The sequence below is a fragment of the Tyto alba genome, unplaced genomic scaffold (genome assembly GCF_018691265.1).
Source record: "Tyto alba isolate M040663 unplaced genomic scaffold, T.alba_DEE_v4.0 Super-Scaffold_6, whole genome shotgun sequence".
Taxonomy (NCBI): domain Eukaryota; kingdom Metazoa; phylum Chordata; class Aves; order Strigiformes; family Tytonidae; genus Tyto; species Tyto alba.
Window position 1 is genome coordinate 46,971,405 of NW_024881327.1, and position 17,783 is coordinate 46,989,187.

A 17,783-nucleotide genomic window follows, 5' to 3' on the forward strand; every position below is an offset into this window, starting at 1 on the left:
CATCAATGCTGGGTGCCCCCCACCCCCCCGAGCGGCCCCTCCCCGCACCCACGCCACCACACTCACGTCGGTGGACGTCACGGTGAGGACCCTGTCCAGGTCTTCCACCAGCTGCTTGAAGGTGGGCCGCTGCGAGGGGACAGCGTGCCAGCACTCCCGCATGATCATGTACCTGCATGAGAGGAGAGGGGATCGTCACCCATGGTGGAGCTAACTGGCACCCACCCGCCTGCCCACCTTGCCCCGAACTGCCTGAGAGAACAGCTATGGCCAGTGCAACTTCAGCCACGGTGCCCTTGGTCCATGGTCAGCTGGGGGGGGACAAGGAGGAGGGTTTTGTGGAGCCACGCTCCTCGTTACCGATCATCTTATGCGTGTCTGCACTCTCAAAGCAGGAGGAGGACCTGTCCTGAAGATGACCCACCCAACAGCCACTTGCCAAATGAGAGCAGGCACGTTATGCTGCTCAGCAGTCGTGGGCTGAGCTGCAATGAATTGGGGTGGGTGATCCTTCCTGGAGGTGGACACACAATCTCACAGCGGGGATGCTCCAACAACCTAAACCTATGGCCTGTGGTGGTATTTGGTCACAGAGGAAAGGGGGGAGTGGGGCGAGGTCATCCACCCCTTACAACACACTCACAAATCATGGGTGCAGTTTGCAGGTTTGTCCATCCGATGGCCTTCCTTCAAGAGTTTGAAGAGTTCCTCAACGGGAATTCCTGGGTACGGAGACCCTCCCAAAGTGAAGATCTCCCATAGTAGCACTCCAAAAGACCAGCTGGAAACCGAAGAAAGATCTTTAAAATTCAATGAGGTTTTTTTTTCCAAGCCCCCTCTATATCCCCTCCCCCCCCGCTTGGCTTTATTTCTGTGCAGCCATGCATAGCTAACAAAGTCATCAATAGCATGACTAATTGCCTAGGCCATTTTTACTAGTTACTTGGAGATCTCTGCTGATCCAACTCAATAGCAAAGAAATCCCAGGCACCAAGTCTGAAATTGAAATGAGCATTTAATCAGATAGGTGACAGCCCATCTATCACCCCCAGCTCTTTGTTAGGTCTTCCACCAGCTCCACTGAATGGAACAAATCAAATTATTCATGCACAGCTTCACTGAATTGCAGGCTTGGAACCACAGGCCACTAATTGTGCAAGCTGATACCAAAACTTGCTTGTTACAACACTCATTTCACTGGCCAAGCTAGGAGAAAAACACCCCAACAAAAATCAGCAGAGCACTAACGTTACACACTCCAGTCCTGCAGCTGTGCTCTGGTTAAAAGTCCTCCTTTTCAAAAATATTTTTTGCCTTCTTCATTTTCTTTTTAAAAACAGGGATTATCTGTCTCTGTTCCGCTTTCATGCACACTCGCTCTCCTGTTCTCTAGCTTTGATTTATCCGTCATGCCTGCTGCAGCATTACCTAAGCATGGAAACTATGACTTAAGATCAATAAAAGCCAAAGTATGTGAAAAATACAGAAATAGAAAGATTCATTTGTCCAATTGCAAGCGGTGAGCCTTGAGGAGCAGGCAGGCTAGCTGTTGAATTACTGTAAAAAATGCCATTATCAACCAAATATTGAAATAAAAAAGCTGGTGTGCATGTTGAGCTACTTCAGACCTTGTTAAGTTCAGACATGATACAGATTTACACGTATTGTGAGCTCTGCTGTTTGCTTACTGTGCAGAAGCATCAAAATGGACAAGACAGAATTAGGAAAAATAAAAGCAAGTAAATGAAGTGGCAAAATTAGTCCAAGAATATATTTGTTGAATATTCTCTGATCAACTCTACTAACAGTGAACAGAATATTTCAAGCTCATCCCATGCACTCAACTGAAGCGTAACTGTCTGGCAAAAGCATGGAGGAAGTTGTGAGTAATTTTTTTTGCACGATATTTTTTGACTTCAGGATTGATCTTCTCATCTATAAAATGGACAATAAATAACTGACTGCCTTCCAATAATTTCTCAGCAGCTTGCTAGACATCCTCGGATGAAAGTAGCTAAGTAATGGTTAAAATAAAACCATGTGTGCAAAGCTGCAGCTTGGAATAGATTCATCTGCTTTTGCATCCCCAGGCGCCCCAGGAGTGAATGAGCTTGTGCTCAGCCTTTAAGATACTATAAGTGCTGATTTCCCTGTCATTTTACTTTTTTTTAAAAAAGTGTGGGTATGCTTACACATCGCTCTGGTGAGTGTAGACCCGGTCAAACAAGGCTTCTGGAGCCATCCATTTCACAGGCAGCCGACCCTGTAATTAGGAAGACAATGGGAACATCCCATCAGCATATTCCCCCAGCCACAACGGCACCATCTGAATCTTCTTTTCTAATCCAGTTTGAAACATTTTCATTAACAACTACATCTGCCTTCCCAGTCACTGGGCAAAGCAGTAGTGGCCACATATAAACAGATTAGAGTATTTGATCCCTGGATCTTCACTGACAATCTTTGCAGTAAATGCTCTCTGTAGAGGACTGTATTTCACTGCCAAGGCAGGTTTAAAGTATCAGTGCATATAAATCTTTGCATGGGAACAGCATCCATCGCTCACAAATGCAACAAGTTCTGCAGCAGAGCATGGGACAACACTTTCCATCTCTTTGGTTGGAAGAAGCAGTTTGACTCCAAGTCCAAACCTGGCTTAGGCTGAACTTGAAGGGAAACTTCCAAGAGTGAATGAAGGCAAGGGCCAGACCCTCTAAGAAACAAATCCTGATCCTGCTGGAGGCTAAAGGGGGGAGGTTTGATCCCAGGCTTCCCGGGGAACATCCTACATCAGGGTCATAAACATGGGTTGTTGCATATGAGAAATATGATATTAGAATGACTAGATTAATCATAATTCTTTTGGGCTTTGCTTGTCCCCTGGAGGGAGTGAGAAGGGACTGTTTCGTGTTTGAGGTATAATTTGGCTATGCAAGGGTTTTGTCCTCTTCTCACCCACTGTCTCACTGGGGGAGACAACCAGAGATGGGACATAGGCAGGATGCACAAATGAGATTATGCTCTCAGCTATCCAAGACAGCTCAAACAGGGAAAATCCATCTGATTTACTATTAATATTCCTAAGATTTTTTCTTAATTTATGATTAAGAAATCCTGGTAATTAAGAGAGATTTCTGATATGAAATTGGAAATTACCACTATGGGCATGGTAGGCTTTGTAGGACTGCCTGGACATTGAGACCCCTTGCAGTTGCATGAGCCTCAGGTTCTCCAATAACTTCAACCTCCTCCACTTCCAGCTCCACACTATGTTGTATAGTTGTGCCTTTTGCTCTTTTGCTGCAGAGCACTGGGATGTGCTTTGTTTTCTGTGATGTGGCAGTGCTGGGGAGGATGTCCCATGAACTGCTCAGAGCTCAGCATCTACTGCAGGACTTTGAACCATGACATGGGTTGTCTCTCTAGCCATTCCTTCCTAAATTAATCTGTACAGAAAATACGAATGGCTCCAGGACTCAGCCCATGGCTGGAACCATCTCACCCTTCACAGTGGAGTCAAGGAGCTCAGTTGTAAAAAGAGAGAGAAATGCATGAAATCCAGGTAGCTCTAGGAATACAAAAAGTGACATTCCTCTGTCATGGGCTCTGGTAGGACCAGGGGTTAGCTCCTTGAGAACATTATGAACAGTAGTGCAGCAGACTGGAAAGGGCTCCATTCCCCTTTGGTAAAACCCTTGGCTTCTCTTAGTTTAAAGACTAGCTGCTAGCAGCAGCAGTATCTGTCAGGAAGAAAGCAGGGTGGGTTCCTGGGAACAGCCTATCTACAGTTCCTCACTAGGTAAGGCTCCCAGCAGATTTCTTCCTCCTAAGCCCCTCTAGAAAGGAAGATGTGAGACAAGGTCCACTTACTGCAGGGATGGCCAAATTCCCTGCCAGAAGGAGAACTGCATGTGCTTGTCAGCTCTGTACTTACATTGGTGGTTTTCTTGTAATAGTCGATGTTGTGAACGTCTCTGGCGAGGCCAAAATCAGCTATTTTCATCACATTGTCTTCAGTGACTAACACATTCCTGGCTGCCAAGTCGCGATGAATGCACTGTGAAAGGTGAGCAAGGCAATAAATAATGGCTTGTTAGCTGCTTGTGCCTGGAACCAACAGCACCGTGTGGTTTATGAGCTGCTGTTTCATTGACTCCCAAGCTAATAAAGCTATGGGCACTGCTTAACTCCTCGCTTTCTGTGTCACTGCCCCATCGTGCATGCTCGGTGGGAGCCACCTCTTAGCAACACCTAATCATCAGCCTCAGCGCTGACACAGCCACGCGTCTTTTCTCTCCAAAAGGGATGCACAGATGAGAAAGCCAACACTCCTCTTCTGTGGGCGCCTACTGGGATGTGAGGCTGTCTTTCTGCCCTGCTTCCTCCAGGAAGAGGAGCGCAGGCTGAAGTTTGAAGGAAAAAAATCCTCAAATTAAGACATCCCTAATACATCCAAAATACTTCATAGTTGTTAGCTGAGGAAGAAGCTAAATTAGCCTGCACTATGCAGAAAGAGAAGCCACCATGATCCATCCACCCTGAACTGCAGTCACAGGACAAACACATCTGACATCTGAAGCTAAAATAGTGCTCCCTGCCCACAAAAAGAGGTCATGCTAGCTGATGCACAGTTTCGTGACCCAAAGCCTGACTCCCCACTTGTTGATGTCAGGGTAAATCAGGACTAATCCCAGGGCATGATGTAAGCAAATACAGCAGCCAGCAAAGTGCTTCCCAGGGAGCATCCTGGGCATGGCCATGCATCGAGCCAAATCCACCACCGGCTCCACTCCCACTGAGACTACACGTGCTGGTGACAGCTGCAAACGTGAGCTACACCCAGGATCTCAGCTTCCTTGCGGGTACTCTCCATCTTTAGCAATCTCAGAATGGAGATGGGTGGGGACAGGGGCGCATGTAACTCCTGACTGTTGATTAATGTAACATCTCCCACAGTGGAAGCTCGCAAATTGGTGTGACGCTCCCCCTGACCGCTGCTGTCAGAGCCTCAGGATTGCACATCTGAAAGACAGTTACCTCTACAAGTGGCAGAGGTTGACTTGGTGAGGGCAGACACCAAGGTCGGGGTTGCCTGTGCTTTTAATTGCATTTTGGGAATGCTAACAGGCCTGCAGACAACAGCGAGGGCTGTACAGTTCATGGATGCAGCCAGTATACGTGAACTTCTGCATACGAATGAAGCCTCCAGCAAAAAACCCAAGACACTTCATACGGAAAAAAATCTGATCTCTAAAGGGAGAAGCCTGCAACACTTTGCCTGAGGTTGTTCTGCACACACACACGCAGAGCACTGCATGCCTTTGAACACGTGGGTCTGACCGATGCTTCTACCAAACAAGGTTTCTCAACTCACTTTCTGAGATGCCAAGTACTCCATGCCCCGGGCCACCTGGTAGGCGCAGGAAACCAGGTCTTTAAATGTCAACTGCTCCTCAGGCAGCTTGCAGGTGTCGAAGGAATAGTCCATGCCAGGTGGGCGACGTGCCCTGAGGTATTCCCGCAAGTTCCCCTTTGATGCATATTCCACCAACACGTAGAGCGGTCCTGCAAGCAAGAGAACATCAGCATCCAGTGGAGGAACAGCTGACCACCGACATCTCTTCTGGGACATTTTGGGCAGCCAGTGAGTAATTATACAGATGGGACAGTCAAACCTGAACCTGTCACGGCCTTGCGATCATTGGGCTGCTTTGCTACCTACCATCCTGTGTGCAGGCACCAAGGAGGTTAATAATGTTTTTATGCTTCCCAATCATTTTCATCATTTCCATCTCAGAGACCAGGTCAGAAAGGTCCTTGTCTGTGGCATCATCTGGACAAAGCAAGAGAGGGAAACCAAAAAACGTCAGGAATAAATTATGGGTTCTGTGAAGTAGTTAATACAACTGCTGTGTAGCCATGTGGGGCTTTGATAGGGAAACAGTACTCAAAATATGGCAGTGTTTGTTTTTATTCTACTTTGGAAAGAAGAATCAAAACAAAACCAAAAATACTATCTCAAAAAAAAAGAGACTCCAAGAAATAAAAACAAATAGATGGAGAGAAATGTTCATATGGAAATCAATAAAACCTTTCCTCTTCTGTTTCATCCCAATAAGTATCAAAGAAAAAATAGTCAGGTTTGGTACCTGGCACCATTTTCTATTTCTGAATGTTTCCCTCCCTCATGCCCAGGGGCAAAGAGTTAAGGATGGAGGAAAGTCAGAGTTGGGAGAGAGACCAGAGGAAGGAACATTTTTTTTTTTGCACGGAAAGCTGTATTTTTTCTACAAAAGTAAGGAAATGGGGGAAAACCTCCCCAAATTAATGCTTTGGTTTGGAAAGATGGACATGTTCCTGCTTCCAAAAACAACTTCAGAATGGACTAAAGGTAATATAAATTAAACTAATCATTTTCTGATAAGAAATATTATTTTTTTAAAGATGTCACCCCAAGTAACCTCAACCCTAGGCTGCTTGCTGCTGGAGCATCTGCTCTGCTTGCCCCAGCTGAACTCCTCAGAGTGATTTTGTCCGTGTGTTGTCTGTGGTTACTGTGCACGGGGGAAGGATGGGAAACAGAGACTCAGCTGGAAATGCCCAGTGACTTCCCCGTTTTTGGCCTCCCTTTAACCTCTCAGGAGTTTGGGATCAAGTTTCTTCAATGAAGAAATTCCTCAAGAAGGGGTTTGTCAACTGAATTTCTGCGAACTCTGCCTGTGCTTGTTGCATAAGCTTTTGCTAGAACAGGCAGTGCTGGTTATGGGAGGAGTAAGGAGTGGGCTGATTTATGGAGCTGGCTAGAAGTGAAGGGGGTTCCCCTTCTTCTCAGGGATGCTACTACCCCTTGGCAGAGAACTGGGTTAATTCCCAGTCCCTCTTCCTGATGGGATTTGCACTTCTACATGCTCTCCAAGGAGACAGCCCTCACCCCCAGGCTATGTGGGTGAAGGGGAAGAAAGGCTGTTCTTGCTTTCTTCTATGGTATTTGTTTGTATAAAAGACTTAAGAGGGGGGAAGAGAGGAAACCCCCGTGCAAAATGCTCTTCTGCCCTCCGTGGACTCCCCATACCTTTTAACATTTTGACAGCAACTGTGATAGCTTTGTTTGGTTTGTCCTTATCAATCCCAATCGCTTCTGCCATCACTACTTGGCCAAAACACCCCTCGCCAAGCGGCTTCCCCAAGGTCAGGCTGGAAGGAGGAACAAGCAGGCACGTTAGTGGGTACCAGGGTGGCAACACTACCGACAGGCGCAGGGACCTCGACTCGTGGGTTGACTGACCGAGAGCGTGCCAATTCCCACTTGGGATCGGGAGGCAGTTCCAGCTCGGAGACGTTGGCCAGCATCGGCCCGTCGCTGGAGGAGAGTCGTGTGATCCGGACCAGGGGCGTGTTGGAATTCATGGAAGAGTTGGACTCCAACGACACCTGCTTGGGTAGAGCAAATGAAGTGTTATTGCCAACTGTATTCCTAGGGAATGCAGTGACTGAGATGGATCACTGAGGGGGTCTGAGCTATCTTTGCCCAGTGACAACTTTCTGGTAATTTCTAAATGGGGAACTCCCCCTCACCACCGCCACTCCCCCCATCCTTGAAGAAATGCACTGATCAAGGCACCTGCAGTCAGGTTTTTAGCTCGTGGAAAGGAAGGTAAGTCGGCCAGTACTCTCCAGCAGGCAGGAGGTATAATTTGTTCATTTAGTCTCTGTGCATCTCCATAGCATGTAGAGGCTATGGAGTGACTTCCCCTGTTTTGGCACTCTGAATGCCCACCGTTGCTTGCACAGCCAAAGCCATGAAATTCATATCCTTCACTATGTGGTTTTACATAGTGCCTTTTGCTCCTGCCCCTCTGCATGTACATGTGGCAGAGCATCTCTAACTGCATGGAGAAAGAGGACCCTCTCCCACCTCCATGAGAATTGGTTCGGGTTCACCAGTGACCTCTGTGAAAGCAGAAACAAGCACAACTCAATGTGCACTTGTTCCCCAAATCCCTGCTCCACCAGAGAGCCTGGACTAAACTGTTCCCCTGCAAGATGTGCTTTCTGTGGCATCCACAGCTGCACTTCCAGCCCCTCTTGGACAAGAGAAACAGAAACGCTGCTGCTTGGGAGCTGCTCATGAATCAGAGTCAGCTGCTACCAGCTACTGCTCCACTGGAACAGAAAAAGATGAATAAGAGGGGTTAAACTCCTAAACTGCAGCCAACTTATGTCCCTCTTGGGCAATGTTTTTCTGGTAGAGCTTCTCACCTAGAGAGAAAATTTCAAGGAGGGAAAAAACAAAAAGGGATGACCATAGCGGGGAATAGGAATCTTGTATCTACTTTCTGTTACCTGTCTCTTGAGTGGAAATTTGGAGACTTTCTGTACAGTGGGGGTGTTCATGGCTTTTTTGTTTGGCATTTTCATCCTGCAGATAAACACAATGGCCAGCACCAGGATGAAGAGAATAAAGCCAGTGCCGTAACTGAGAATGCCAGCGTACACTGAACCCGAATCATCCATTTCCATGAGCTCCTCTGCTGCGGGGTGACAAGAAATGGCAGTCAGAACAGGGTGGGCAGCTGCCCACATGCAACTACACACATGCAGAATAAGAAATTTGGGGAGGACTTGTTCATCTATGCCAATCTACTGAGTGACTTCAGTGAGGGCACTGTCCTAGGCCAGTGGTTTTCTAACTGCTGCTGTAGTTAAAACATTAGTGCAGTTTGCCTTTTTTGGGGGGTAATTACTACCCTTTGATGCCAGCCTGGGGTTTCTATGAGTCTTCAGCCCACAGGTTGAAAACCACTGCTCTAGGTTAAAGGCATCTTCACATCTGTGCTGTCCCTCTGACCCAGATCTTGCTTTCCCTGAATATCCACACCACATATCTGGATGCCTCAGATATGTAAAGGCTGCAGGACTGGGGTTTGCTGCACTTCGCTGATTTTACTTCTCCAGCAAACATTTCTACTGGACCAGTGCCTGCCCTGAGGGACGAAGGGGCTTGAAGGGCACCCAGGGGTGAGTCATCACACAGGGAAAAAGCCTCACCAGAGCAGTCTGCATAATTATTTCATTCAAACTTAGTTCTGCTGGAAAGAGGCTAGAAAGTCTGGCCCAGAGAGGTAGCTGAGATGGGAGGGTGGTGGCCCGAGCCCACCAGCAGTGGCTACCTGCTAGCGAGACTTTTTTGGGGACCAGAAAATCTCAGTTGTGTTTCTCCCCTTGTTCCTTTCAGGACAGGCACGTAGACCAGAGGAAGGGGCCACGGTGGGACTAATTCTCTGTCCCCGCAAGGTGTGCTGGCATCAGAGGAACAGTCAGCAGTGGGAAACTTTATAATGAAGTCATGCCAGCGTGGTTAGCTCACTAACAGCTCATGTACATCATTGCTGCCCCAAAGCAGCATCTTCGGCAAGCAGCAGGAGCTTTCCCCTGGCAGCAGCAGGCTCTGTGTCAGGTCTTCAGTGGCTGTGTCGAGGGGGACATGGGGAAAGGGCTGTCGGTGACACTGGGGGCTGCACCAGCCTGTGTGCCAGCTGTGCAGGGCCTGATCCTGCCATGCGGCCATCTCCTCCTACAAGGAAGGGTTACCAGATCTCCCAGGATCAGGCACTATGGTGGGTGCCGCAGCTCTGCTGCCTTGGTTCACACTGTCTTGCCCTCTGCTCCATGTCTCTCCTCCCGTAGCGTGGATAGGGGTTTACAAGAAGAGGTTCCCCAGACGGGCTGTATCCTGCACCCTCTCTGTGTGTAGCGCTTCAAGGCCTGCTGCTGCACAGACAGCTGTCCTTCACTGCGTCTGACTTCAATATAAAGTTCCACTTTACGATTTTTTGGTGGGTTTTCTCTTGCTTATTCTTTGCTTAAATAAGAGGTGTGAGTTCATACATTGTAAAAACAGCATAACAGTCAGATGAGATAGTATCAGGAGATTCTCAAAATAACAGAGACATTAGTCTTCTAAACAAAGGAAACAATTTCTCAGCCAGTGGATGGCAGAAGCAGAAACAGGATCAGATCAGCTATTACAGAGCTGGCAAATAAACAGAGAAAAGACCAGCAGATCCTACTGGCAGCAGGGTTGGGCAAGGAGGAGACCTTGAGTCCCAATAAAAGCAATTACATCCAAATAACCCACATAAATAAAGTCAAGATTAGAAATGCCAAAGTTTCCAGTTCCTAAACACATCCTGAGATAGATGTGTTGCGAAATGGACCCAAATGTGGTCTACGACTGGGTGAGCCAAAGTGGGGTGTATAGGGTTTTGGGTGCCCTTTCAGTAAAGATGTACTGAACGTACTCCAGGTCTGTTCCTGCACTCTCTGCGAGGCAGAGCACCCACGGAGATTCAATATGAATATTGCTGGTGCTTTCCTGGACTGTGCTCAAGCCTGCCGGATAGCTGGAGGCAGATTCTGCAAGTGAAGGGACAGCACGACCTCATTCCCCTCTTTCGGAGAGCAGACCCCTCTGTTGCACATTCTGTGCTGACTTCATTGTCAATAAGAGCTTTGCACATGAAAGGACCACAAAATTGAGGTCACTCTGGCCTCGGGTTTCAAGCCCACTGCCGCTTTCATCGATCCCAGCTGGAGCAGGCAGCATGCAATGCCTCTGGGAGCCAGGACTCCTGGGGTCTGTCTACAGATGACTCTCCTCGACCTTCTGTTTGAGATCGCTATCTTGGCCTGCTCATCCATCAAGTGGAAATAATGCTACAGGCAGGGAAAGGTGTACTTACACCAACCACTTTTGCATCTAATTTTAGGTTAGGATATGAGGTTAAACAGAAAGGTTCCTCCAAAAGATGATCCACAGTCCATGTCCAATTTAGGTGCCCTGTGATCGTCTGATGGGGAGGCTTCCTTTTCCCACTGGCAGCGTAAAAAGACAAAGCTCCTAATTTTGACACTTAAAAGTCTCCTAACAAAGAGGCTGTGAACACCTCCCTATGAGGTGTTCTAGATCAAAGGAGATACTTGTATCATTACTGCAATAATAATTTAAATCTTGATATGCAATGCAAAAAGTGTCAGCTGTGAGTATGCAACAGGGGTCTGCAGCAAATCCCAGAGGAAAGCCCTCCCTGGGTAACGCCCCCTCTTCCAAACAAGGGGCAGGCTGCAGGAACTTGGCATTTCTAAAGCAAAACGTCAAGGCACCCTGGAGAGGGAAGGAGAGGCCAGCACAGAGGAAATACCTGGTAGCACCGTCAGCCAAGCAGAGTGATGTGAGAACCCAATAGAATTCCCTGCGAGACAAGTATATTCCCCAGCATCCTCAAAAGTAACATTTCGCAAGTACAGAATCTCTAGCTCCTTATCCGTTGTGTTAACACCTGCCGTCTACGGGGAAAAAAAACACACACATATAGAAAGAGGGAAAACAGAGAATAAGCCACATTCCCAGCAAGTGTGAGGACACCACAGGCAAATTTCAAAAGCAGATTAAGGCGGGTTTTTTTTTTTTTTTTTTCCAATGGCCCATCTTCCACATTTATTTATTCATTCCCCTCTGCAACCTGTAGTCAAAAGCAAAAAAAGTTCCCTTCACCAGGTTCTTACTCTGTCCCACTAAAGAAGCATGCAAGCAAAAGCATCCAAATGAAAAATTGCCCCCACAATATGACTGACTTTGGGTTAGTAAGGTGAGTACAGGAGTGGGGAAAGAAAGATGGTAAAAGAGGTGAGGAAAGACAGAAAGGAAGGAGAAAGGAGGGGAGATGTAGTGGGGAAAGACTCAAGTGCTGATCAGAGGAACATACATTTTGATTTGTTATTTCATTAAAAAATATAGAATTTTAGAATTTTTTTCAGAGTGGGCATCTCAAAGCCATATATTGATTACACAGCCCTCAATACTGTACTGTAAGAAGGTGCCTGTAAGGAAGTGGCACTGAGCAACACAGCAGCCAAACCCTCCACACTGGAGTCAAACCCCAGAGCCCATGAGATTGCTGCTGCTCTCTATTTAACATGTTTATTTGAATGAGCCAATGTTGACATTTATTTCTCCAAGACTTCTCCAAAGGACAGAACTGATTATACCAGTTTTACACATGAAAATCTTGAAACAGCTTGGTTTTCCAGAGATTTGAACGTCACAGGTGATTAACATGCAATTCTGTTATCAGCACTCAATTGTAAGGAAGGGAAAGGAATAAAAGTGTGAAGAGTTGATAGCAAAATTTGACAGTCATTTTATTGTGGGAATTTTTCCATGGCAATTGCTGTATAGGCGTTACATTCTTGTGAAAAAAAAAAAAAATTAGCAAGAAAATAAGATAAAGCCATTCAGCGTCAGTTGACAGGATATAATATAAAATGAATAGTAATTTTAATCACTAGCTTCTTAAAAATGTTATAGCTCATTCTTGCGGTTGCCAGGGCCTTGGGACAGAGTCTGTGGTTTACCTGGTTTTGGTTTGCGAATGTGGAGCCAAAATGGTTTTTCGGCTATGCCTACGAAATTGTTGGCTCTACACAGATATTCTCCTTCATCTTGTTCTGTCACATTGAACAGATTTAGGTTAGCATCGGCTTCAGCGTTTTTACTGATCCAAGACTGCAGGAATAGACAGAAACCTGAACTTCAGTAAACCAAACAATACCTCCATTGCACCTATATTAGCTAGGATTGACTGTTCATGGCTATTTTCTTTTTGGCTGCTCACCCTGTGGTGAGAGACCTAACCCAGGATCTGGGTGAAGAAGAGAAGTTGCATTTGGCCCCCAAACCACGTGCAAGTGAACTCCTTTCCCTTCACACATGCAATTTTTTTTTAAAAAAAACAGACCAACTTCCCACTTCCCCATCTGACAGCAAAGGCCCTACAGTTTCTTAATAACTCTGCAGACAGGAGCACCAGAGAAAGGGCTTAAGCAGAGATCTGTGTTTGCAACCAGGCTCAGCAAATACTGTTTCAATTATCAGATTCCAAAATAGAATTTGGAAACAAAATATAAGCAGTGGCGGTCTGAAACTCGCTGCTGACTTTGCCTTTCAGAAATTAGCTGTAATTTTTTCCACTGCTTATAGGAGCCTCTTCTTTACTAAATAAAGTGGTGTATATAAATCAAACAAACTTCAGACTCTTAAGCAAGGGTTTTATTTCTCTTCTTCTATGCTGCCACAACAGCACATCATTTTTTTCCCTAAACAGTTGTTTTTATTTTGGTTGAAAATACACAACTGTTTTGGGTGACCTCAGAAGCAGCCTAGGGAAAGTCTAGAAAAAAATATCAGCTTCAGCTCTGGAAATGAAAATAAAACAATTGGTCTTCTCATTTCTGGTCTTAGGCTCTCCAGTCCAGTCTCAGTCCCTTCAATTTCACGGCCTGATCCTGACAATATGACTCGCAGCCCATTAAAACCAAGAGGGCTGCCAGATGTTATGGTTATTAGGAACTGAACCCAGAGGTGGCATCAGAGAGGAGCCCCAGTGTCCACTTCTGATGACAAACACCGCTGGTTTTGAGCTGATCTCATCTCTAAAGTTTACGTGCTGGCAAGTTTGTCTGTCCTGACTAGTGGGTAAATGTGCCTGCCTGCTGTTGCTGCCTTGTTTATAATTAAGCTGGGCATGTTTCAATGCAGAACATACAATTTAGTCTTTGACAAAGCTTGGGCACAGCATTGCCAGCCCCCCCTCCGTAACTGGAACGCATTTAGTGCTCTTCTGCAAAGCAAAAGGGGTTTCCTTTGATCACAAATTAGCCCATGCTTTCAGGAATTGATGCAGGTGATGGCTTGGTTTTGTCAGACTGTTTGAAAAATGGGTTGAAAGTAAAGCATTCAATTTATCCATCTGGACTGGGATGGGTTTTGCCCCCTCCCTCCCCATTTAGCTGTGAAGGGGAGAATTTCATTTTAATGTACTGGGCACCTCTCTGTCCCCCTCACTCTGATGGAGACTGGGATATTCCCCATATATAAACTGCCCCATAGCAGCCCCCACACTCCACAAAAATCTCCTGAAGGCAGGAGGGAAGGGCGGGCTGATAAAAAAACCTTATCTCCCTGCAGGCACCAAAACCCTGGGCAGGAGAGAACTTTTTCTAAAGCAGCTGTGGGCAGGGATGGGCTTTTAACAGCATCTTGCTCCAGCGGCACAGCCAGGACGCTGGGACAAAGCATGACATGAGGGGAACCAGTCCATAAAGACAACAGACTGGCCCCAAGATGACAGTGAGATAATTTTATCAGATCTTAACTTTTAAAAAACAAGCACACACATATTTAAAAAAAAAAAAAAAAAAAATCACTGCAAAGCTGGGCCTGACGCAGCTCCACAGAGGCCCAGTACTGGCGCACAAAAGATGCATCCCAAAATGGAAATGCTCTGTGCCCCAGCGCTGATGCCGGCATTAATACAATTCAAAGCATTCCTGATTAACCAGAAGTAGTAAATAGACGTGTGCTGGTCCTATTCAGCAAAAAAATAAAACCAAACAAAACTTGTGCTTTCAAACGCCTGCCTGTGCTCCCCTTCGAGGAATGCAGAGCCTTTGCCGTCCACAGAAGAGAAGGTATTTGGCAATTCTAATTACCTAGCCACCCCGGTGCTGCTCCAACTTAATTTTAAAACACTATTTATACAGACTATTTATATGTTCTTTGCCACAGAAAAATGGGAGCTTGTGCTTGTGACACAAGGCACTGTTCGCAGCGGCTCTGCAAACTTCCAAAAGGTAGCACTTTATCCCATGGGGACCACACACGGAGCTCGGAGACTATACTAGATGGCATGTGACACAGCCAGCTATTCAGAGCTTGGTACTGGGCTGTGAAACCAGGGGAAATTCAAATATGCATAATTCAAACACATTTGGAGAGACAGCAAGAAAACAAAAAGTTTTATCAACTCGCGAGAAGCGCGTGTTGCCAATCCTGAAGAACTGTCTCCAACCATTTCTTCCAACCAATCTGTTATTTCAATCTGTGTAATTATTTCCAGGGTCTCTGGCTTTTATTATCATGTATCTGGCTGAGTTACAGTTTTGTAGATGCTGTCTGGTAAGTGGGGTTTTTTGAAAACTTCATACAAAGAGAAGAAGGGTGTGTGCAGCAGGATGTGCACAGGGAATATCCATGCACAGGACAACCTCAGCTTGAAACTGCAGGGGCAAAATCTCCTTTCAGCTGCAGGGCCAGAAAAATCCCATTTGGCCCTATATATTTTAATAAACACCAATACAGGATACCTTTCATTATCAAAATAAAAAAAAAAAGGGGGGGGGATTTTAAAAGTCCAATGTGTTTTTCACTCTCTATTCTCTACTTTTTATATTTACATAGGTTGAGGTGAAACCAGGCCCACTGGATTTGTTCTGGCTATAATCTGGAAGTTCCCTTTCAAGAAAGCATTTTAGCAAAGTAGTCTTACTGAGTTTTTGCTCGATAAAAAAAAGGGTTTCCTGAGCATGGGTAGTAGCAATGTTCACAAATCTTAGCAGCTCTCAGGTGCTGGTAGTTCAGCGTTATTTAGTATGTGCACGCTGCAGTGTGTTTTCTTGAAAAGGAAAGAATGTGTTTTAGTTGGGAGCCTTTTATTTTAATAAGCCCCCAAAATACCTCTATTGAAGCTGTAAAAAAAAGGCTATTTTTACAATTTTAGGTCAAATGCAATCTGACAGCTTCTCTTTTATTATGCTGCATTTCTCACAGTTGCCTCAGCTCTTACAACTACTTTGCTTATCCGTGCCACTACAGTAGTTGTGTTATCTCTGGCAAACAGAAGTCTGAAACATCAACTTTAGGACATTTTTGCTGTACCCCCTCCAAAAAGCAAAGTATTCCACTGCATGGGCTTAAAGGAAAGAACAATCCTAACAGCGGTGCTTGGCTTATACTCATTACGTTTTTCTTATAGACACAAAACACAGAAAATGAGACCTCGAGCTCCCTAAAATCTTATTTAAATAATGATTACCCTTCTAGGAACTGTGGCATTGAACATACTCTGTTGGGAGCTTCTGGTTTGCACTGCACAGTTAGTCTAGGGCTTGTTTATAAATATGTAAATAAAGTTTATGGCTTCCACTGATGGTGAGCACCTTTACTCAGTGCTGATCTCTCTTGCCGTGAGTATGGCAGCGCATTTATTTGAGGAGCATCCCCACAATGTAGCTGCTGTCTCTGTAACACTGAGACCAAGGCAGAGGAAGGACTGCCCTGAGCGTGAGAAGAAGGAGCATGTACCAACCTTCAGCACCGTGACATAGGGTGTCCCATCGGGTCCATATTTGCTGCCGTTGACTTCCACGTGTTTCAGCCACTGGATGTGAGGCTGGGCATCGCTGTAGACCTTGCAGTGAAACTCCACATTGCTTCCTACCACCACGGTCTGGTTGGCAGGGAGCCCTGCTTGCAGAATGGGTCGGTGGGGTGACCTTTCTGAAAAACAGAAGAGAGGGAAATCCTAATTTACTTGTCCTTTTTCCAGCAAGGATTCTCCTCTGAACCCTTCATCTCCTGTCTTTTCAGCAGAAAGGGTGCAGACTGGGATTGTCCCTTAGGTGTCCTGGCCACTGCTCTATTCAGTGATTCTTAAGCCAAACAGGGAAGAACCACCTGGGAATGGAGGAAGCATCTCCGTCCTGCCATTCCTTCTCTGGCCACTCTGTACACCAGCTAAGTACTTTATTGATCTGAGTCTGAACTGTTGGCCAAAAGGCAGCTTGTTTCTGGTTTTAGAAGACACGTGATCCAGCACTTTGGGCAAGAAACCAAGCTCCTGCTTCCCATATCATATCACATGCCTGTTCAGTATCATCACAAATCAGCGGTTGAGGGAAAACAGTGAAATCTCACCTAATACATCAAGCTGGTACGTGTGCCTAATATTGCCATATTTGTTCTCCACAACACAGGTGTAATTTCCTCGATCTGACGGCACAACACTCTCCATCACCAAGCTCCACTGCTGATGTCGCAACTAGAAGAAATCAAACCGTCAAGCTCATGGTCAAGTACCATCATGACCAGACCATTCAAATCAGTCAACAATCAGTGAGTTTCTACACACTTGGGCAGCATGAATGGACCCCAGAGTAGGCCTGAACATCACAAGAACCCATTTCAAGGGTCATTAAAGGCTTAATGTGAAAAGGAATTAAGACCAACAGTGCAACACAATGTAACACGCTGAGATTGTAAGGGGGAACTTGTAGATGCTTCCACAATAATAACTATAATGAAACCAACTGACAGCTGAATGTGGCACCTCTTGTTAGAATAATGACTTCAGAAGGCATCAGCTAAGATAACTCTTGATCCGCTGGTTGCCTTTGACAGATCACTCTGGTCCAGAGACTGTCAGCTCAAAATACTGTATTCTCATCTGCAGATCTTTATCAACTGCTACATATAACCTATAAGATGTCTACAAACAACAGAAATCATACTTGTTACCCATCTACAACATATTTTAAAGATGTGCACTATAGAGGCAACAGGTCATGGAATCTGTCTGAACAGAAATGTGTCTACATCTGAGTTAGTCCCATAAATTCCCTGTAAAAAACAGGAGAAAACATGCCCAGTCTCAAGTCTGGTCCCTAGGATGCCTGGTCAGCGCTTCTTTTTTGGCACCAAGTTTTATACTAGTTAGTTTTCTGGGTGTGGCTCATGTCCAGAGTTGTTAGTTGTTCAGTAGCAGAAGGGAAAGCACAACCCATGTCTCCACCTTGACCTGCTGCCCTATGATTCCAGCTAGAACGTTCGTTTCTAATGAGTATAAAGGAAATAACAGAAATGGAAAGCAAATCTTGAGTTAATACAG

General features: G+C 45.8%; 1 protein-coding gene across 6 annotated transcripts in view; it reads right to left on the minus strand.

Moving 5' to 3' along the window:
* The window catches only part of FGFR3 (fibroblast growth factor receptor 3), a 58,070-nt gene that overhangs the window by 3,198 nt on the left and 37,089 nt on the right, over window positions 1-17,783 (minus strand). Inside the window, exons 6-17 of one of the 6 annotated variants that reach the window (XM_042807889.1) lie at window positions 16,814-16,937; window positions 16,206-16,396; window positions 12,415-12,565; window positions 8,344-8,531; window positions 7,286-7,434; window positions 7,073-7,194; window positions 5,723-5,833; window positions 5,375-5,565; window positions 3,935-4,057; window positions 2,193-2,263; window positions 644-781; window positions 67-172 (exon numbers count right to left, since the gene is read on the minus strand). In XM_042807889.1, the coding sequence (XP_042663823.1) occupies window positions 67-172; window positions 644-781; window positions 2,193-2,263; window positions 3,935-4,057; window positions 5,375-5,565; window positions 5,723-5,833; window positions 7,073-7,194; window positions 7,286-7,434; window positions 8,344-8,531; window positions 12,415-12,565; window positions 16,206-16,396; window positions 16,814-16,937 (1,665 nt within the window). Of the gene's footprint in view, window positions 1-66; window positions 173-643; window positions 782-2,192; window positions 2,264-3,934; window positions 4,058-5,374; window positions 5,566-5,722; window positions 5,834-7,072; window positions 7,195-7,285; window positions 7,435-8,337; window positions 8,532-11,201; window positions 11,347-12,414; window positions 12,566-16,205; window positions 16,397-16,813; window positions 16,938-17,783 lie in introns of all 6 variants that reach the window. The other 5 variants (XM_042807888.1, XM_042807892.1, XM_042807891.1 and 2 more) reach the window with 5 other exon arrangements.